Genomic DNA, 22,471 nt, shown 5'->3' on the forward strand with positions numbered 1-22,471 from the left:
TTGGCAAGCGCGTATTGCTATATCAACAGGTGTTTATCAAGAAAACATCTCTCAAACTAAGTGACGCCGCGCTGACACATTTATATTTAGTTTTGGTAATATAATGAACTTGCATGATTTCTCTTTCTTTTTTGCTTTTTCCAAACATCAGGAATCTGGTGTCCCCGAACTTGGGTGTGTATGGGCATTTTTTACAGTGCGGAGCTATGTGACTACCATACCCATTTTTTACGTTGTTCTTATGTTGCCTTGACCTATCATTAAAACAGTGCCCAGTTTGTCAAATGTATACACTATCCCACAACTTTATGGTATCTGTTAAACATCAGAGGTGCACTTGGTGCATTTTCTTTCGTGGTTGATAGTGCATAGCTCTCGTTTTTTTTTTTTTCATAGCATTACACACCATCAAAAGTTTAGAGGGAGCAGAAAACGCGAGGTTGACATGTTGCCTGTTGGCTACTTTGTTCAGGTTGTGCGTTAACCTATGAACGTACGGTATAACGTGAAACGGACTTTTTTTTTCTTTTTCTTACTTATTAGATTTTCTTCCTGAACTGCTGACCCGAAGGTCGCGGGATCGTATCCCGGCCGCGGCGGCCGCATTTTCGATGGAGGCGAAGATGCTTCCGGCCCGCGTACTTAGATTTAGGTGCACGTTAAAGAACCCCAGGTGGTCGAAATTTCCGGAACCCTCCCCTACGGCGTCTCTCATAATCATATCGTGGTTCTGGGACGTTAAAACCCAGATATTATTATTATTATTATTATTATTATTATTATATTATTATTATTATTATTATTATTATTATTATTATTATTATTATTATTATTATTATTATTATTATTCATTCGCTCCCCAGCTTTGCGTTCTTATGCGTTCTTCTACGTTCGTTTACAGCAACGTTACATTCATCTCTATTGAAAGCCTATTTCATGCCCCATGTTGCTCTTTGACCATGTATGGCTCATTCAAATGAAATCTATTGAACTTAACTATTATCTTACGCTAATTAAGGGGTAGCAAATCAAGCACTCGCCTGTTAAAAAATCTATTTTTTTCGGTTGTTTACTTTGCGCACGTGTGTGCCTGTCCCGCTTCCTAGTCAAAGCATGTCATGGTATGGTAGTGGGGCATGTCATATAGCATGTCTCACCCCAGTACCATGATCTGTCGATATCGTCAGTTCAAAGGAGACAAAATGTTTTGCCCATAACCATATGTTTTACTATACGACTAGTAAAACGTACTTCGTTCGACACGAAAATAAAATTCACTTTTCTTACCTGATTCGGCCATTAAAAATATTCTATCGTAAACGCAGTGCCTTTTGATTCCAACATCACCCACATTTTGCTTGGACATTTTTGTGAATGCGACGCGATTGTCGGCATACATAAACGTAAATGAACGCCGATATTAACGACTTCTTCTCAATTCTCTCTTGCAGTTTAAAGAGGCGACTGCTAAAACAAGGGTGAGTTTTTGCTATTTTATGAGAACTGTTAATTTCATAATTACCGTTGTCGACTACAGGGCTTTATACAGGCCCCATGAGCTTTGCAGGAAGATACTGAAATGCTCAAGGCTGTTCTACCGATTTTTCAAAGAGATGTGAGCAACGTAAGATCACGTATGAGCAGTTTCTTGATCAATCCTTTCGAGACATATCTGTATATGGTCTCCAAGTGCAAGCTCAGAGTGTCTTGCACTGCAAGACACTCTGAGTGTCTTGCACTGCTGTCTTGCACTGCAAGACACCAGCAGTGCAAAACACCAGCAGCGCCGGCGTTGTTGGTGCTTTCCTCTCGTCTGTGGTCTTGTTCGCCTAGTGTTATATTAATTGGATATAGCCATAATCAACTTGCCCAGCTGCCTAGGCTTACTATAGTATAACCATTTATGAGGCCGGCAGATTGCAACGTGATGGCGGACCAACCAACCACCCGAAGTGAAAGGACAGTGAATATTGCAAGTAACTTCTGCGGAAACCCGCAGTCTAGCGCAAGGTTCATAGATGGAAAGATTTTCATCCATCCTTCTATATCGGGCATTGAACTCCTTGCGGTAAATTTACAGCAGGCAATGTACGCTCCCCCGTACAAGTGTTTTTGTTTATTGACATAACGAAACCTGATAATGTGCGCAGCCACATTAAAGGACAAAGGTCATACAACTGGCATAAGTCTTCAGCAGGTTCAAATGCTATGTGCACAGCGTATTTTGGAATCTGCTAAGGTTTTCTCCAGTCTTGATGAAAAGGCAATACCAGTTATGTCTATCTTTACGAGTGATTCTTCAACAACCGTTTTCGTTGTTTCCCTTATTTATTTTGCAAGCATCACAGGCGCCCCTCCTGGAAATTTTGTTCCTCACCAGTGAAGACATGAAAGTTCGTCTGGATTCAGTATGTGCCCTTGAAACTGTGTCTACACTAAGTTCCTAGTGAATTATAACCGGGCCCAGCATTACTCAAGGCTTACGCTTAGAGTTGGGTTTAGGTTAAAGAACCCGAAGTGGTCAAAATTGATCCCCATTAGCACTTTTTGTCTCAGTCTTAGCACTCAGCACTTTTTGGCTCTAAAAACCCCAGAATTCAAATTGTGCAAGATTTTATTTGAAAATTGATTTCAAAGTTCTAAAGTTACACTGACGTGCTTTGACGTTTATTCACACTGCGATCAGCTTTATCACTGTAGTCCTGCGATACACATTTCGAAAACTCAGTAGAATAATTGCTTTTAGAGTCGTGTTTTGAATGTGATGGTGTCTTTCTTTTTTGCTTGGACGGATCTGTTGCTGATGGAAGCGTCTTCATGCACACAGAAATTTATCTGTGCACGTGGACTAATTAACCATATACTCATGCTTCTTGTAGTAAGAACTGCTCAATTCTTCTCCTAGACGCACCAAACGTGGCACTGTAGGTTAGCGTGTTGACGCAGCATCTGAACGCTTCATGCAGTGTCTGTAGTCTGTAGTGTATAAAGTGCAGTTGTAGCCCCGTTTCAAGTAGTTTGTTGTTCATTTTTGCTGGCTCAGATTCAAGAGACGGTTAACCAGATGACCGGAAAGTTTTCTGCTGACGTGAATGAGTTAAAGGTAAGAAACTTTGGAGCTCGTTGCCTTTTTCTCTCTTAACTGGTTTGCTTATGACCGTACGCAGTGCGCTTATTTATGTCAATGTCTCGGCGTGACAATGCTGTTATTTATCGATTACTTAAGTTTGTAATTTGCAACCTATATGGAATTCGCTTTTTCAATTCCTCATAATTCAGATTTATGCAGAATGCACTTAACGATCAGTCTACCAGGAGCGTTATTTTATTTTGATTTGCTGGTGAGTGTTTTCAACTGTGCATAACTATGCAATTCATTCACTAATAATCACTGCAAAGTTAGGTTGCAACTCAAATAGCATTTCACTTTTTACGCTGTACCTATATGCCACCATTGCTGTAAAACTACAAAAGCTGTTCTTCTCGACCTTCTCGACCTTCAGTTCGCTCGTTGCAAGATTTATTCCACCCAGTATGTATTCTAACGCGTTTAGAATAGCACGCTCACACAGTGTAATGATCCGTGAACTTTTGAATTTTGACAGGCATGCCTTTTTAAATTTTCTAAGTAAATTACTCATTGAATGATGTTACGTTCAATGTAACTTAGTACAGTTAGTATGGTTGATCTTTTCATTAGATGAAACGGCTAAAATCAGTATGTGATATCGTCTTCCCAGGAACAGAAGACGTGGTCACTGGGTGCCATCAACCACATTTACGGAGAGCTGGGCAAGGTATACGCCATAACAAAGACCTCGCTTCGTTCTGTCACCTTTGCTGTGGCTGACATAATGGACCACTGCGCGTGCGCGTTACTGCTGGACTGGTTCGCATTAACAGCGCAAATGCACGGGGACCACACAAAGAAAAGATTACATCATGGAACATACTCGCCGCGCTGTTGCGCGGTAAATGCAAATTCATTGAGGCGAGTTGACCAGTGCCAACTCGCCTAGCTACCATTGCTTCTGTTGAACTTTTAAATTGGTTAAAACACAAGAAAAAAAAAACGCCAGCTCCACCCACAAAACCGCGGCGCGCCTGCCCTTAACCTGCGAAATACAGTTCTTATAGATGGTTTCCACTGGAACCGGAAGTACTTTTTTTTCTCATATTTACGAAACGGCGCCACGGAGTAAGACAAGAACACTAAGGAGCAAACCAAACACTTGTGTTTCATGTGCTCACGAAGCGCACGAATCACACGTGAAACACAAGCACATGAAACGCTTGTGTTTCGTGTGCTCCTACGTGTTTTTGTTTTATTTCGTGGCGCCGTATCGTAAATATGAATCTTTATCAACTAGCGCAATTGTCAGTCCTACTATACTTTTTTCTTGGCTTATGTAAATACTACGCATATTAAGAGTTAAAGGCTCTTGGTTACTACATAAAACATTACGTTTGGCTGAACAGGGATGTCAAAATATCTCACTAAATTCACCAGAACGTTGAAGTTTCCGTCCTAAAACCAGCTATAAAAAGGTGGGTCTGTAAGAGAAAGTCGACTACCTGAAACATTCGAGGAGCGCTCGACGTCACGAAAATGAGGAAGTGCTATTGGATGGAGCACTTATGGCAGTTCTCTGTGGAAGGGACAACAATGGCTGTGGGCGGAGCTGACATTCTTTTTCTTAGCATGTAACCGAGTATGTAATCTAGTGAACGTTTTAGATGTGAAGCATCTTATAGCGGAGTTCAATCCGGTTGTGGTGGTGGTGGCAATACCCGGAAACACTGCCGCTCCGGCGTCCCAAAGAATTACGGCATGATTACGTCACCGACACCATCTTGAATAATTTGCTAGTTCGGCGGCCTTTTAAAAGGGGCCGTAACTGAAGGCGAAATTGGCGCTAGTGTTCATGGAGATTCAAAATTAAAGCAGCCAATGGCAGCCTGCCGCCGTGCCGGCAAAGCTGTGCGCCCCGCCCGCGCACGCGCCGCGACGCTAGTTTTGAATTCCTCGAAAGTTCCGTTGTAGCACGAAGCGAGTGTTGAGAGCGGGCACCAGGCTGGCCGTGCAGGCAGGCTATGCTTGGCGGACACCTGCAAGTCTCCCGTTGTGGTTGGCGGGTCATTGTTCGCTCTTGAGACTTATCGGAGTGGTCGTTACGTCAGCCGTGCTCCGTCGCCGCCATACAGGAGCCCGCCCTAGTCGCTGGCCTTGACATGAAGTTTCGTGATGTTCCGTTACATGAAGCGAGCTTTGGCCGGCGTATGGAGTTTTAACGCGGTAGCGTTAGAGAGCTCGTGTCGCAGAAATTCCGCTGTCGGCGTCGGCACCGTTGGTTGTGAGCGGAAAATCATCCGTGAGCGAAAAATCGAGAAAGTAGCAAATAAAATAAACGATAAAATCTTCGGCCCCAATGAGGATCGAACCCGGGCCGTTCGCGTGGCAAGCAGATGTCTTACCACAAAGCCACGATGTTGCTTGCAGCTGCTTCGGACAAAAACACTACATAAATGTCATGTAGTGAAAGGAGTCTCGACGCATTTTGTTCGGCAGGTGTCACGACGAAAACGAGCCCATACGGTAGGCGCATTCGCGAGGCAATCAAACTACGTCCGAAAAACGCCGGGATAGTGCAGCCATCGCCGCTAAATACACACACGAACTTTCAAACAGCTCTAAAAATGGACAACTATGTCCATCTAGAGGAAAACATATCAAGCCAACGCAGCAAACGCTAGATAATGTGCTGCCATCTGTGAGGCATTGTGAGAAATATGTCTCGACTTTTCATTGCATCCGAGAGGGCCAGCGCGCGGCGTATATCTTGGAGGCCATGCGACTCTTGCTTTAGATCGAAAGCAAGGAGGTTAAAAAAATTGCTGGAGTGGCGATTATTGCGCAATAGTGAAGCCGTGCCCACCAAAAGATGGCGGCTGCACCCGCCATCTTTCTAGGGGCACGATAAACCATCAGCGTTTGGCGAAGGAAAGCGAACGTTTTCCACGCACGCCAGAGAAGTTTAATTATGGTAACTTTTATGGTTCAGATACTGCTGTAAGTGTGTCTTTGTGTTACTAGTTTTCGTAAGTAAGCTTCAAAGTCATGGCAAATTTTATTGGACATCAATCGTCAATACTGCACTCGACGGGTTACTTTTGTCGGCAACAAGGATCTTTTATTTTATAATTGACGTAGCATTTACAATAACAGATCAAAGCCATTTGATCTCTAAGTAGGCACCACCAGAAAAGAGCATGTTTGCGAACTCTTTGGTGGGCAAAAGCTGGCTTCACTTTCAATGGCAAGGCGTTTCGAGAGCTTCCACTCCAGAATTTTGTTTTAAACCTCCTTCATCGAAAGCCTGTAAAATTCGCGCGCGCGCGTGCGTGTGTGTGTGTAACAATACACATTAATAAGTATGCACTTAGTGGTTGAAGTGCGCACTAGGGGCCGGATTTCGCTATCGCGTTCAACTCTTAAAGGCGAAGCTTAAGGGTCCCCCAATTTTTTGTGGTGTTTGCGTGTTGTGCGCTCTTGCCGCCGTGGTGGTTAACGGCACGCACCATTCGTACATGATGCAACGGTGCACGGATACTTCAAGAACGGCCGAGTTCCGCAAGATTCTTCGAGGTTCCGAAAAACTAAAGGTGAGCATGCGGCTTGCGTTCGCAGCCACACATATACGAGTTGCAGTTGGACAACACAGTTATTGTTTTTTTTAAATATGGCTGAATCGGTGAAGAGCACGATGTTGCAGTTAATATCGCTGTTCCTAGAAGCAATGAAATTAAAGCACTTGAGACTCATAGTTCAACTTTTGCGTCTATGACAGAACTGCGTGATGGAAGTGCGTTTTGCTTTTTTTGCCTGTTTATCACTCGCCATCGTTTAAATACGCGTTTCTGAGACTGCATAGGCAGTTTTAGAATTGCGTACGAAACGCTTTGCGTTGGCTTTTCGCGCAACTGTGCATGCATCGTACGCTAACCGCTTGCGGGCTCCCGTAGTGACGGAAATAGCGAGCCGCAAACGCTAACATAGCGTAGGCTATTCTAAAACTGCCTAATGTATCGCAGCTTACACTGAGCCGAGACGACGAAACTACGTTTGCCTCATGCGACTGCGTAATTTGTATCGTTGGAATTAATAGTTTTCAGTTGCTTTATTTCAGGACGGAAACCTTTTCGGAGTATTCGAGAAGGCAAGAACTGATGCGTTTGCCCAAGGAGGGGTTAACAGCTGTAGAATCAGCTCTCTGCGAAGTCTCGATCCGCAACTCAAGTGGACCAGCTTTCTATCCTGCCCCCAGTGCTTCTTCTCGGTGCGTGAATATGCTATGTACTTACGGCTGAAGAGGTAGTTTGCTTGTTTATATATTGTCTCTGTTATTACCTATGGAAAAACCGCTCTGAGGATTCATCTGTAGGCATGAGACATGTCCTATATGCAGAATTTTACTGTTTGTGTTTATCACAATGAAGTGCTCAGTGTACCCGACATGACGTCCTCCCTTCAGTGGCGCTATATTCAGCTAGGCATTGTATTCGCGGTGAAAGAAAAGCTGCGTATAGGCTTAATTCTCCTGGTCGTTGAGTAATACGCTTTTCTTCGAATGTCATGTGCTGCGGCATAAACTGACCATGGCCTGCATCCCGTTGCCACCAACTTACTTTCAAGTATTGTTCAAGTACCATATATTGTGTCTTGCTCTTTTTAGCGCAATGTACTACTTACTGTGCTAAATCTTATCTTTTTCATTTTGTTTATCTGGTGAAGGTGTCCAGCATTTCATGTATATTTGTGCAAAATCTGAGCAAATATTAAGTGGTTGTTTTGTGTTTCGTATCATGTCAACGGTTAATAGGTAAATCATTGCAATATTATTTCATATTTACATATTTTGCGCTTCGTTATGTTTTTGTCATGCACTGACATTTCTTTAAACTACATGATTACCTCTCATCAGAGGCTCCTCTGCACTTTGCTCGGTATTGCACCAAATGAAAATTGTGTTTCTTATATGTGTGTACGTCAAAGGGCCTACACTTTTCAATGTGTCCGATTTTTTAATTTCTAAATTTACAATGAACTTTTGTGTTTAGTCATGCACACACTGTGAATTCTTCCCTTCTGTTCTTCTCCTGAACTTGTATCGCGCCCCATTACATGCGAATCTTGAGTTTCGGAAACAGAACAATAAAGAGAGGTAACAGAAATGTTGTAGGTGGATTCATCCTTTATGCTCTAGCACATGCTGGCTGCGGGCAAACACGAATGCGCGGCCAAGCACAGCACGCGCGCGAGCGCACGCGAAGAAAAAAAAATCCCGGCGCGGAGCATAGGAGAGGAGAAAAAGCAAGCGTACAAAATAAAAAACGGTGCGCGGCATGGGAGAGGAGGAAAAGCAAGCGCACAGAAAAAAAAGAGAAAGAAAACGGCGCGCGGAGAGGGAGGAAGAGGGGTGGAGGTGGGCGGCTGTTGTTACTGTTGCCCTGACGACGTAAGCAACGTAATCGCTACGTCATCGCCCTTTGAGCTTGGCGGCCTTCTGCAAGGGGCGTAACTCAATAGCGCTCTCGGCACTGTCCGCGCTTGCGTCGGCGGAGCGTTTGAATTTCGCGTCCTATGGGAGGTATACGAAGAAACCGACCCTTGGTGGTGGTGTGCGGCGTGACCACCCTTACTGCGCATGCGCAAGCCCTCTCCACACACCTCACCTCCCCCTCTCCACTTCCCATTTCCCCTTTCCCTTCACCCACTCCCCTTCCCCTCTTCCTCACCTTTTCCCTCCCTCCCCTCTCCACTCCTCCTCTGAAACGCGGGCTCTACTTGCCGAAACGCTGTTTCGCATCGCCTCATGGTCCCCTTTGTGCATCCATTTCTACATGTTTTAATTTCGCGTCAGTGACATAAACGCGTGTGTGTGTGTGTGTGTGTGTGTGTGTGTGTGTGTGTGTGTGTGTGTGTGTGTGTGTGTGTGTGTGTGTGTGTGTGTGTGTGTGTGTGTGTGTGTGTGTGTGTGTGTGTGTGTGTGTGTGTGTGTGTGTTCAACACCAGTATTCGCTAATTCTTGTCTGTCAGCTACGGTCAGCAAAGGAAGAACAGAGAGTCTTTCTTCCGCTAATCCTTTCTCGATCACTGCGTGTTGTTTATAACCTGTAGAAGTGAGCATGTTACGAAAAATTATTTCCTTTGTGTCTTAAAACAAACACATTTTTTCTTAACTTCCAGGTCGAGCATGAATTCCGAGAGGCTGTGCGAGACTATTTTGCTGCACGAGACGAAGCCTAAACTGCCAACGGATCTCAAAGGAGTTCCGTCTTAGAAATGTTACAGCGCACACAGACGGGGACAAAAGCAAAAGGAAAAAAAAAACACAGAACACAAGCCACAAGTCTCCTCTGTTCCCGTTTGTGTGCGCTGTAACGTTTCTGAGATTCAATACCAACTAGCCCACCAAGCCATCTTATTGAAAGGGGTTCCAGTTAGATTACCTGGAGCTCCACAATTCTAATGGAGGTTTTCTTGAATGAAGTCCCGTGGAAGCGGGCCCTATTTCATTATTTATTTTCGTTCTTTCTACTGTCACCTACGTTTTTATCCTCCTTTTTTGTAAGAGTGATTGAAAATTAAGGAGGTTCATAGGGATTGAATCGGTTGTCATTTTTTCTTATTTTCATTGTTTGGAAGTTGCTAATGATCATAGGGCAGAACATAGGATGAGGACTTAATGTGCGAAACGGGAATGACATACGCCGGGCACTCCGCGCTACTCGTGCCTTAAAGGGACACCAAAGAGGAAAAAAAAAACAATTTTGCTTGTGTTACCGTTTCACACAACCACAATTACGAAGCTTGTCGCGAGAAGACACTTGGTAAGCGAGAAGATGCGTAAGAAGAAAATTAGCGGGGCGACGCCACCATGAAGTTTCCGCACCAATCGCTGTGACGTCATACATTTTGACGTTGTCTCCCAGGGCCTGCGTACTTCCTAATAGGTAAAAATGAAGTACACTGCCCTCTGAGCCGGCCAGATACTTTCCATACCAAGTTTCAAAAATTTCGTGACGCCAATATTGCCACGAAACGAAAAATATACTTTGAAATCCGAGACTTGAGGCGCGGAGATTTCGGTGGGAAATTTAACACTGAAACTTTGACCTTGATTTCCTCCTCTATTAATAAATCTATGATGGTGAAATTAATGTCATTAGAGTTTTCAGAGCACCTTTTATCAATCTAAACTGATTCATTGTTTCACTTTAGTGTCCCTTTGAGGTGTCGCGTGCGTAGACAGAACCAAGGTGATGGTGTTGGCGGTCGCTTGGAGTAAGTTACAAACCGTTTTTTTCTATTTAAAGGCGCCGCTAAATAATCTCTGAAAACACAGAGAACCAGCGCGTTATTCTATCCGGGCGTTTCCCGTTTTGGGGCACATTTCGCGACGCCAGCATTCTGCTCACGTGACGTCATGAGAAAATAAGCTCTCGATTGGACCATATACGAGGGATATCAGTTGTGGATTGTCTCCTACCCTGCTTTGTCACTCCCGTTCTGCCTTGTCTCACGTGAGTCTCGTGAGAGGTCAACTGATTTTACTTCGTTTTGTGCGTTTTCGACTGCGCAAGCGGAAACAACAGCATGCAGCCGAAAAGTGCAATATGCAGATAGGGCCGACGCTTGGTGCTGACACTGTCCAGGTGTTTTATGTAAGGAATAAGCGGCGAGGAGGAGATATCGCTTGTATGAAGGGTAGGGAGGCGACAAAGAAACCACTCTTTCTTCTTTGAACTCGGAGTGGTTTAGGGGCCCTTTAACTAACCTACATAATTTGACAATAGCGAACTTTTGGGTCGTTATAATCAGACTGACTACGGGTATCTGAAAACATCTCTATGTTGCAATGTCACATTAGCTTGGTTCGTATGTGTAATCCCTGGTAGTGTTAGCCAGAGCCACGCTGAGAAATGCTCCCTGTGATTACATGCACAAAAATTCCCAACGAAGCGGACGGGGAAGCGCCTTCCGTCGTATCTCAATTTGTAGAGCATAGGAAGCGTTCTTCGAAGGTTGTGGGCTCAGACCCTATCGACGAAAAGGGTTATTTTTCGTCCACTTGAATTCATTTCAGTTTAAGTCATAATTAGTGCACTACTGTTAAATACAGCAGTTAATGTCATCTATGCTTTCTCTGACCTAACTGTCTATTCGATTCATTTGGTTGTGCCTAACATATGAACGAACCCCTCGAAAGAAATTTGCTCTTAATTCATGTACAGGGGGGATAGAAAGAAACGCGAACAGCGCGGCGCGCTGTTTTTGTGATGCTCTGACCTTGGTTTCAATAAAAAGATTCTACATGGTGCGTGATTGTATCATGGATGACTATAGTGGCTTTCTATCACCATCCAAGCTAATACCGCTTGAAAATAAATGCGAAACAGCAGAGAATGTAGATGCCGCATGTTCGCGTTTCTTTCCATCCCTACTGTACGTTAGTGGACATACGGGTGACGGAACCACGTCAGTGCAATGGAGTCGCTGCCGGGTAACGAGCGCATGTTCCGCCAGCGTAACCCCTTGCAGCAAGGCTCGCAGGAAGCACGGCCTCGCCCCCGACAGCTCCGCTCGAACAGGAAACGTCGCCCGTCCCTCCACTTATCGGCGTTCATTTCCTGGCCCCCGGACACAGCAACAGAGCGCGAAGAGCCGGCACGGGAGAAAACACATTGTTCCTGGGGCACAAACGTGCCGAACAGCCGCACCGAAAGCCAACGCACTTGATCTGCTTTTAGCCAGGCCGAAGAAGGCTCTTGCTACCCAGCTTCTCAAGGCGGTGCGTCAGCGTGCTTCAGAGAGTGTTGCATGCTTCAGCGTGTCATTCAGTGTCTAACAGAAGCTCGCCTACACGTCTGCATCGAAGTGTACCACATGATTGAGGAATATTAACGACTCCTACGAGCTACTAGACTAACCGAGGTGTCAGACAACAGTGCCACCGAGTGTCGAATAGAAGCGCTTCTATCTTTCTGCATCTGGACGTGTTAAACAAAACTAACGCGGTAATAGGACGTATCAACAGCTTCTGCAAGCTTCCGCTAGAAGCAACGCTTCAATCTACAGTGCTACCCTGAGTGGAGTCGACACCTTTCCGTGCTCCTGCATCGAGACGTACCAAAGGTAACCACCACAGGATTTGGTAATGTCGACAGCCTCTGCTGGCTGCTGCTCATACCGACGTGTCAATCCAATGGGCCAGGAGAGTGCTGTCTGACGTCTCAGTAGCGCCACATAGTGTCTAGTCGGGGCACTGTCTCCCCGCGTTTGAGTGCAGTAAAGATATCTACAAAAGGAACAGGTGATACCGACAACCCATTCGATTTACAGCTCAAAACGACGCGTCAATCAAGTGTGCCACCATAGCAACCGTGCTGCTTGAAGTGCACGTCAACGGGGGTCACCAAATGTCGGGTCAAGCCCTTACTTCTAAAAGCGTGGGAATGTATCGAAGATAGGTGCTGCGGGAATTAGTCGTACTGGAATTGGCTACTATACAACGCTCAAAGTGACACGTAACCGGGGTCCTTTCTTTTTTTCTGAATGTCGTTATGTTCAAGTCCCACCGGAATCAAAAATGTTGATCTATTTTCTGAGTCCGAAGGAATAATTTAGTGGTGTTCATGTGTGTGTTTAGCGTGTGCCAACTGCAGCTTGGCAGCGCGGAAGCAGGCGACGTTGATGCCGAAGATATGATGTGAAGACATCGCTGCCTCTATACAGGACGTGCTTTCCCGCTAGACCTGAGTGGCAGTGCATGTGAAGCGTGTTAAGTTGTCGTGAAATTTACGTTGCTTTCGTTCGACAATTCTATGCGGGTGTTACGGTCCACGTGAACGTTTGCTCATTGACTGGTGCCTCGACTGCGGTCTTCTACGTGCAGACGATACCTACCAATATTCAAGTAGCAGGATTTCGGTGAACTGCTTTAGTGCGCGGCATTGTCCAAGCTGGTCCATCATGGATTACGCACATCGCCAAACAATGCCGTCGAACCACAGGTAACTCGTTTTGCTTATCTTTCGTAGTGCTTCACTTTACCGTTGGGTCCCAGTTTATTCTTCTCGTACATGCCTTCGACTTTCCCGGCGAATAAAAAATTACCCTTGACTTTCTTTGTGCTGTATCTTTCTAGTCGTCAAATGTGGAGATTTGATAATGCTCAAGCCGGTGATCGAGAGATGTTCTCAAGCAGTAGTCCCTACTCATGACGTCAGTCACACCACCTAAAGCTCCCCCCTAGAGGGGCACAGAGCTCACAGCGCTCTATGCATTAGTTATCGTATTCGTTGCGGCATCGTTTGTGCGCTGCAGCCGCGTACAAACGGCTGCAGCTGCCTTTTAAACAGAGCGTGCACTGAGCCTAGCTGCCTTGTGGTAGCGCAAGACCTAAATGACGTGTCTGGTCGAGTTCACTTAGCGTATTTTCCAGCGTACACCTAATGCTGTCGCCTAGTTATTGTTTTCCTCCCTGCATGGTGACTGCACCCCCCGAGCTTGAAATCTCCCTTTGCTTAAAGAAGGGGGCAGCGGGAGGGGGTGGTAGCTTTTTCGATGGTAGCCTCCAACCAAAATAATCAGCTTGTATTTATGTATCTGTAAGGGCAGTGCGCGTGTGTGTATGTAGTGCTGATTACGAGGAAAGGGTTTGGGACCTACCTTTACACTTCAAAAATAATCAGAGCGCATACACCGTAACACCACCCGAACACAGTGGTGGGGGACATGACTGTCCCCGGACCCCCCACCCCCTTAATCTCATGCCTTTTCACACTTGCAGTTTTTTAATAATAATGCGCAAACGTTGAGCTCCGGCCATGGTAGCGCGTAATATAGGCGATAAGTAACGAGATTTCCTACGTGAGGCGCAAGCGCAGAGAGCCCACTCTTCTGCGAGCGCCGTGTGCTGCGCTGTTTGCTTAGAGATTCGTACACATTATCAGCCTTATCTACGCAATCATGTGTTCAAAGAGCCGGTGTGACGCTGATCGTCATATCGCTGATCTCGCTGCTTGCCGCCGATATTAGAAACTACCGCATCCTGGGGTCGACGCTTGCACGATATTATTAAAAAAGTGGCAAGGGTGTACAATCGGCGTCAACTTGAAACGCGAACAGCGGCAAGCATTAGCAATCGTATAGTGCATGCCGTCCAGTCACCACCGTTGACAGGCGCGGTCATCCGGTTTGGCAGCACTGCGCCATCCCACTATATCGCGATATTTTTGCTTCTGTTCTGTTCTGATATTTCAAAGGTAGAAAATGAAAACAAAAGAAAATGAAATTGAAACGACCAAAAGCGCACTGCACGTCCACGCCGGTCACCATTGTCCCCATATCAGAACTAGAAGAGCAGCGAAAATATCGCACTATAGGGGGATCGCGCAGTGCTGCCAACCCTAATGTGTCAGTAGCGATGACTGGACGGCGCGCACTATACCACTGGTAATGCTCGCCGCTGCTCGCGTTTCCATTGACGCCTACAGTACATGCGTTCACGATCCCGAACACAGGTTCGCGGAGGCGGCACCGGAGGGCGATGCCGTCGCCACTCGTCGCAAAATGTCCGCTGACGAAATAAGGGCGGTGAGCAAACGGCTCTTCCGGCGCTCTACGCTCCTGGACGCCCACAGTGCCGCTGCCGCCTCAGAGATGGCGGCCGCAGAAGACTCGTCTTCCGACGAAGACCCGCCACCGCCTCGCGTCGTCGGTGTACAGGTGGTGCCCGAAGGTCCCATCTACGAGCTGCCTCCACCCCCGCGCAAGGTTCCCCCGCCACCCCCGGTCAGAAGAGACTCCCTGCTGGCACCACCAGGAGAGTCCCTCTTGCCTCCACCTTCCCTGGAGCTGTTCACCTCTGACGACGTAAGATCCGTGAACGTGTGACGTAATAGAACGCTTTGCGGGCAGAGTTGGTTCATGGTCTTTAAATAAAAGCAGAGCGCGAAAACGACAGCTCAAGAGAGATAAGTGAGCGCACGTCCTGTCGTCTTGTCCCTCTCGTCCTGTCTTTTTTGTGCCCCGCTTTCATTTTAAAGCGTGTGCTGTTTGACGGCTTCTCCATTAATACATTAACTGTGAGCAAAATGGGACGTGGTTAGGGTACGTATAGAGACGTAGGCGGCTATCCGAAGGCACGCACAGCTTAATATTTTGAAATTGTGCGTTTCCCCGTAGAGATGACCACACGTTCTCTAAATATGTATCTGTACTATATATCTACGAAAACTGAGCGTAAATGTAGGCGTAAACATGAAATCCGGCGGAAACACGAGCACTATGATTTGCAAAAGTTGTTCGGCCAGCTGACGGTAAAGTGCAGTTGCAACTACAATAAGAAAAAGTCAAAGTCCAGAGAATAAAAGAATATTGCAAATATAAACTTGACAACATTCACGAGTGCTAGATAACATTATCTATAGTAGGATATAACTTTAGAAGTCCGCGGCATTTCCCCTAACAGACGTATGCACACGGCAGGTGCCCGCGCCTTCGGAGAGCATTGCCGAGTGCGTGAGCGGGACTATTTCTTTAGTCGCGGAGGCGATCGGTTGCCGCTCTTCGGTTATCTTGGTGGTGCTTCACCGGACTTCTTAAGTCTTATTCGACTATGGTGCCGTATTGCGCCGTACAGTAGCTTCTCACTGCTCAGTTAAAGTTCATAAGGTGTTCCTGATTGTTTTCTTTCAAATTTAATTAATCATCGAGTTTATATTTCGTTTTTGCCATCCTTTCATATGACATATATATTATTGATATATATACTGTATACATGATATATATTGAACAATACTCTCAGAAACGGTATTGTTTCCCATTTTACACCAGAAAACGCATTTGTTTTTCTTTATGTGAACCGAGAGGCCGCTTAATAAACCACAGTTCACTTCCCAAAGAAGGGTTAATATTAAAACTATGACGCCCGATAACACCTGTGTCCATAATTGTAGGAAATCTTATCGTCCATGCAAGATCGTGCATGCCAACCCGTACGGTTCCTTGTAAATCGATATAGACTACAATAGGTCACATTATGGAGAATGTCGGTCTATTTGAAGGTTGATAGGTTTATTAACTCATCGACTGAGTAGCACCTTCACGTATCGATCAAGCTTGACGTGATGGAGGGAAAGAGCAGGCGAAACAATAAGGTATTGAACGAGTGAGTGAAATGAGTCAAGCAGAAGAAAATGTTCGCCATATTCTTTTGGAGTGCGTTAAATACGCGAATGAAAGAGAAAAATTAAAGAAAAAATTAGCAAGTTTGGACAGACGGCCCCTCACATTAAAGAAATTACTTGGACCATGGCCTGAGATGCATCTTCAGAAAAAGGCGAACATCTTCCTGACAGATTTTTTAGTGGAGACCGGACTGGATAAGCGCCTGTGATAGACAGCCAGGGATTGATTTATATGAAAGGTGTTAGTGCATATACTGATAGTAGAAAAGGAAGGTGTGCGGGTGAACAGTTTATGATAGTGTGAACGGCTGCAAGCAAACTGTGTATTGGTATGATATTTGAAGTGGTTTCAGTGTGCGGATTGTTCATGTTTAGGTACCGCTCAGTATCATTCTTTTTTTTTTTCGCTGCATAACTTCGTGATATGGAGTAGCCGAGGCACTATGGACCTCAACCTCTCCACAGCAAAACAGTTAGAACAGAACAGAACAGAACAGAATCAATGATGAGTGAATGGGCTTATTTTCTATATTTCCTATCATATTGAATACGGCATATGTACATGTGTGCATACCTTGTTTCCTTGTTGCATGTCTTATACAGGGGAGCCCGAATCTTCGTTAAGTGGAAATTACTCTTATTTTGCAATGCCTTCAAGATCGGAGACATTTAAAGCCTTCTGCAACTCACCTGGTTTCGCAATGCCTCCGTGATCGGCCAACCTTTGACTAAGCGACGATGTCATGCGATTATGCCATCATGTGACGTCAAGTTATGTGACGTCACCATGACGTCACAAATTTGTCGATATGTGATGTAATGATGACGTCATATGGTGAACTCATCACGTGAGGATTTCTTGCATCACTCGTGTTCACGCCGACGCTGCGCGACACCGACGCCGATGATCAGTTTTCGCGTTTGATGAGACATCTAAGGGTTCCGCCTTAAAGGGGACATGAACCAATGTTCAATCATAATCTGTGTTACGTGAGTTAATCCTTGTGCATTCACAAACAAGCTGGCGGAATTTCAGCGCATTTGGTCGAACACTTAATTTGTCATCGGTAAATTTTAAGAACACGCGAGCGGCCCCACAGTCGGGCAACACTGGCGCACTAGCGAGCCGTGACGTAACAAGCTGCCTGCTGTGCGAGCGTCTGCATTCCGGCGGACGATTTTGTTCCGTGGTCATCTGCGCCTGCAATTCACCTATTTCAACTCTGTTCAGCTTGACATTGAGATTGAAAGAGTTTCAGGGGCTTAAAGTTTGATAGACGACGATGGCTGCGCTCCATGCAGCACATGACGTCACACACGCCATGGCAAAATGGCGGTCGCCGGCGGTGGGGCAATTTATAACCGGTGACTTCTAGGGCTTATTTTGCGCTGAAATATTATTTTATAGTCCATTTTTCATTAATGTATAGGCGCAATAGACCTACTGCTTCCATTTTTCACCGAAAAGCGCAGATTGTTGGGTAACCGTGTCATGGCCCTTTAATAAAATTTGAAATTGAAATTGAAACTCAGTTGCGATTTTTTTATTTTTTTTTTCAGGAAGACAACCGATCACCGGCGGCGACTCCGGATTTTCCTCTGCCGCCTAAGAAGCTTCCAAAGCCGCACGTCGGTCTCACCGGAACGACGACAGCCGCGGCTGACGAAGAAGCGCATCCGTGGCGACGTAGCGTCGCTGAGATCACTGCGGATGCATCGGCGGCGACGCCGTCCGAGCGCCGTCCTACCAGACCCGGGGTAGTCCACTTCGCCCCCGTGGCTCCCACTGTCGTGCTCCTTCCCCTGAGTCCCGAAGACGTCAGCAGTCCGCGAAAGAAGTCGGCCACACTGGGGAACTTCTTGGACACCCACGAGACCAGCTGGAAGTTCACGCCGGGCCACCGGACTGTGACAGCCAGTGGAGCGCCAGCTGGAGATCAAGCAATGGCGCCCGGCGCGCCGCGCAAAGACAGCAAGGAAGAACTGTGAGTAACCTCGTTCGTGGTTTGCCGAAAAAATGCAACTTGACAATTCGATCGGACTATACTCCGTTACAACCACGATTATTTTTTTACACCGTGGTTGCAACAAAGGAGGTCTTAAAAATGCTGGAGTGGAAGCTTTCGCATCGCCTTACTGGCTAAAGTGAAACCAGCGCTTACCCACCCTTTATTTCTGAAACATGCCCTTTTCCGGTGGTGCCCGCTTAGGGATTAAGTTACTTCGCTCTGTTAGTGTAAACGCTAGGCCAGTTATTTTATTTTAAATGCGAAACATTTCTCAGCGAACCTTTGGCACTTTGAGCGTTTCTATCTACGTATCCATCTATCTAGCCGTCTGGGTGCTCTCATGATTCTCTCCTTACCTTGGTGTCGACCAAAATTGGCATGGGAGGGTAAGAGGATTTGACGAATATGACTGTCGGGTCATGACATGAATAACGTGAAAATCCTGTCACGTACGTCATCAAACCCTTTCCTCCAGACACGTGTGGCACATGCCCGTTTACCACGGGGCCGCGGTGTACGGGCATGCGCCACAGGTGATTACAGTTTATATCTACCCAGGAACGGCGAAAACAGACATTGGTAATTTAAGTGCGAGAACGTTAAGGAAAACCGACATCGGCAGCGGTGCCCCGACGAATGGCAAGAATCAAAATTAGCATGCTAGCAGGAATCGAACCCAAGCATTTTGCGTGGCAATCAGGTATTCTACCACAGAGTCATGCCATCACAAACGAAAAGAATTCAAAAGCCAGGTATTATACAATTGTTAAAATGTGAGATAACATACACCGTAATAATATGGCACTAATATGTGTTATACATATTTGAACGGGTCGAGATGTCAATGTACAATGAATAAACACAAATATAAGAAATATGCTTAGGAAACACAGTCATAAATAGTTAGTATTTTATTCCTAAACGCCACGTGATCACGAATGCATACTACATCTTCAGGGAGGTTATTCCATTGAACTATGGCACGTGCTAGAGCAGATGCGTTAGATGCTTGGGTGACGCCGAAATGACGAACAAAACTATGCTGATTATGAAGCCTGCGAGATATGCGATGGGGCTTTGATAGTGACAATGTATTTACGTGCGTACTGTAGATGACTTTATGGATTAAACATAGAGTGACTATCTTCCTGCGCAATCCCAGGGATGGTAGTGATAACGAATTCGCCTTCATGTTAGTCACACTGAAATAGCGATTGTAGTCGCGCGCATTGAAACGCGCAGCGCGGTTTTGCACAAATTCTAGTAAGTCGATGAGATAGGCTTGGTGAGGTGACCGGATTGATAATGCATATTCGAATTGTGTACGAACAAATGTTCGAAATGCTAGTTTACGCGTTATGGATGGCGCCATATGAATTCTAAAATAAGAGATCGTTCTTTCCGACGAAAATTACATATCGAGATGAGCGTTAATGCCTTGATTTCCAATAAAATTTGACAAGACTGAGCTTTTTTTGTGTAAACCAGCAACATAAAGAGACATATTGAACAGTATCAGTCCGGAAAAAATTTGCCCTATTAAACTAAAGAGAAACGCCCCCCTTTTCTTCACCCAACGGTAACGTTTAATCCTGCCCCTACTAATATGGCGGCCGCGGCCGCCATATTTTTTTGAACCTCCTTGGTTACAACCTAAGAAAAATTGGCCGCGTATCTGCGTGCTTCGCTGCAAATGTCGTCTAAAGACTATAGAAGAGGCGATGCGTGAGATATGCACACCATCTGGTAATACGTCGGGAAACAAGAGTGCTGTGTTGCGGGCTGGTAGTCCCGGCGCAGCAGCAGGCGAAGACCGGCGGTGACCAACGCGACCGGTGGGGACGCCAGCCAGCCCGAACACGCGGTTTGGCGCGAAGCGCTGAAGCAGAAGAAACGTCCGCACTCAACGAGTACTCTCCACACACTCTTTTATTTACACGTCGCCTGGGCAAAACAGGAATGCCAGAGCGGCGCCCCATGGCATTCGTACAGTGCAATACAGAACCGAAACCGAAACACAACAATGAGCTCGTGCAGAGGGCACGGAGGAAGGCAAGTTTCAGCGCAGCTTAAGAAACTAGGGTCTTTAGAATTACGTATGTGTGCATTTTCTATTAAAGGAACACACCACCTAATACTTACCTAGTGATGTTGTGCCTCAGATATGCGTAATGTTTGCTTTTTGATCGACAATGTACACAAGTATGAACCTGGTCAGCCGTTCAAGATGGCTGGCCCTTGGGCAAGTGGTTCAACTCTGGCCGAGTGGCTGAATCGAATGACGTGCCGACAAACAGAAAGACAGACAGACCAAAATTTCTCCGTTTAAGTATCCCAAGAAAGACTATCGTCTTTAAAATATGGCAGCTCCGCCCAGAGAACGGCGGTGCACCTGCCCTTCACCCGTGAAAGACTGTCGTGCTGGCTTGTATTCACTCGAACCGTTCGTACTTTTTCTCTGCTAATGTAAACACTACTCATGTAACGAGCGAAAGGTTCGTCGTTATTACATAAAACAGTATGTTTTGATGAGCAGCGATGTCACAGTCCCTGAAGAAGTCTACCGGGACGTTCAAGTTTCTCACCTAAAACCACCGACAAAAACATGGTTCTCTATGCGAAAGTCAGCTGAAACACTATAGAAATGCATGACGTCACGAAAATGAGTAAGCGCAATTGGGCAGAGCACTTGTGCAATTTCTCTGTGGTAGAAACGAAGACGGCTGCGGGCGGAGCCGACACTTTTTTTTCTTAGGTTGTAGCCGGGTGTAGTTGGCAATGATACATCACTGTAGGTAGCGCGAAACTTTACTAAGGTCGGATACGAAAAGGACAAGCCACAGGCGTATACTTCAACTGGAGTTTATGCCCTGGAAGGCCTTAGTAAAGTTTCCCGTTACCTACAACGATGGATCGAAAAAATGCGATTGCATTTATGAGGCCGGCAAAGTCTGGGCCCACTCGGACCCATGATTCCCGAAAATTCTACTCTGATAGGCTCACTCGCGCTCAGACTAAATATTTTACTGCGCACGGCTCACCTGTACTCAAACGCTCCGCTGTTCAACTCACCCGGGCTCACTTGGACTCATAACCGAGCATAATCAGATTCAGCCAGGCTCGCTCACACTCAAGCTCACCAAAATTTTGGGCACTGTATGGTTGATCCAGAATTTCGATTTTTTTTCCTTTTCTTAGGGGGGGGGAGGTTGCAGGGGGTTGCAAGAAGGCAAGGAGCGTGTGGATGAATACTTGTCTGTAAGAGAGGGTGGGGGTGTTGGTGTAGAATAAAAGAACTTGTTGTTGGGCTAGTTGGTAGATCATTTTCAAAAGTTAATTAGAGCGCAACCACACGACACATTCACACACCCACACACCCACAACCCAGACATCAACCACGCACAGCGCTCACTTCCAACTGATTTATTGATCGCACGGGCTTGAATATATACATGTGGCACATGCGCGCATTAACATCAGATAAGGCCAGCACACACACAATCAAGACATACATTTCCTTCCTGCTCCTTCCATCTTATAGTCTAGAACTGATGAAGTGAAATTCACTGGGAAACAGAGATAGCGACGGGGTGCTTACACAGCGGTCCTTGTCTTTTTCTATGTAAAATGCCTCTAACACTTCACGTGCAGTTTTTCTTGTGCTTCTGGTGTAGAATACTTCTGGAGGCGTGTTATTATCCTCCTGGGGGTGGCGGGGGAGGGGGGAATGTTAGGGTGGTTCTGAGGGGGTGTATTAATCCCTGATTCTAGGCTACTAAGACTGTGGCACTTGTCGCACTGAGTCTTAATGTGCTAAATCAAGTCGACTCATGACTGAGTTTGACGACCATTGATTGCATTGGCGTGATTTTTTTTCGGGGGTAAAATGGATGAGGAAGGGGGTCTCGAGAACCTGAGAATTTTCTTTGTTCCATGCATAGCATTCATGAGCATCTGCAGCCAGTATACTGTCATAGAAGTATCTCTCAACGTATGTCACAACCACGTTGTTTGCTTATCTGCGACGCTTTTTTAAACGGACAAAAACTGCTTCACATATTCGTGACGACGCAGTGACTTAGTTAGAGTTACGGCGACAAATTCAGAAATATTGAAATCTTAATAGTTCGAATAACTTATTGGTTTATTCTGGTTACTGATTACTAAATGAGCAAGTCGGTAAGTATGAAATGTCGGTAGTCTACGCC

At 45.8% G+C, this 22,471-nt stretch overlaps 1 protein-coding gene across 1 annotated transcript in view; it reads left to right on the forward strand.

Moving 5' to 3' along the window:
* The window catches only part of LOC119401589 (beta-parvin-like), a 48,971-nt gene that overhangs the window by 8,934 nt on the left and 17,566 nt on the right, over positions 1–22,471 (forward strand). The window contains 1 exon segment of the mRNA XM_049418796.1: positions 17,815–18,239. Within this exon segment, the coding sequence (XP_049274753.1) occupies positions 17,815–18,239 (425 nt within the window).

This window comes from Rhipicephalus sanguineus, chromosome 8, assembly GCF_013339695.2.
Source record: "Rhipicephalus sanguineus isolate Rsan-2018 chromosome 8, BIME_Rsan_1.4, whole genome shotgun sequence".
NCBI classification, from domain to species: Eukaryota; Metazoa; Arthropoda; class Arachnida; order Ixodida; family Ixodidae; genus Rhipicephalus; species Rhipicephalus sanguineus.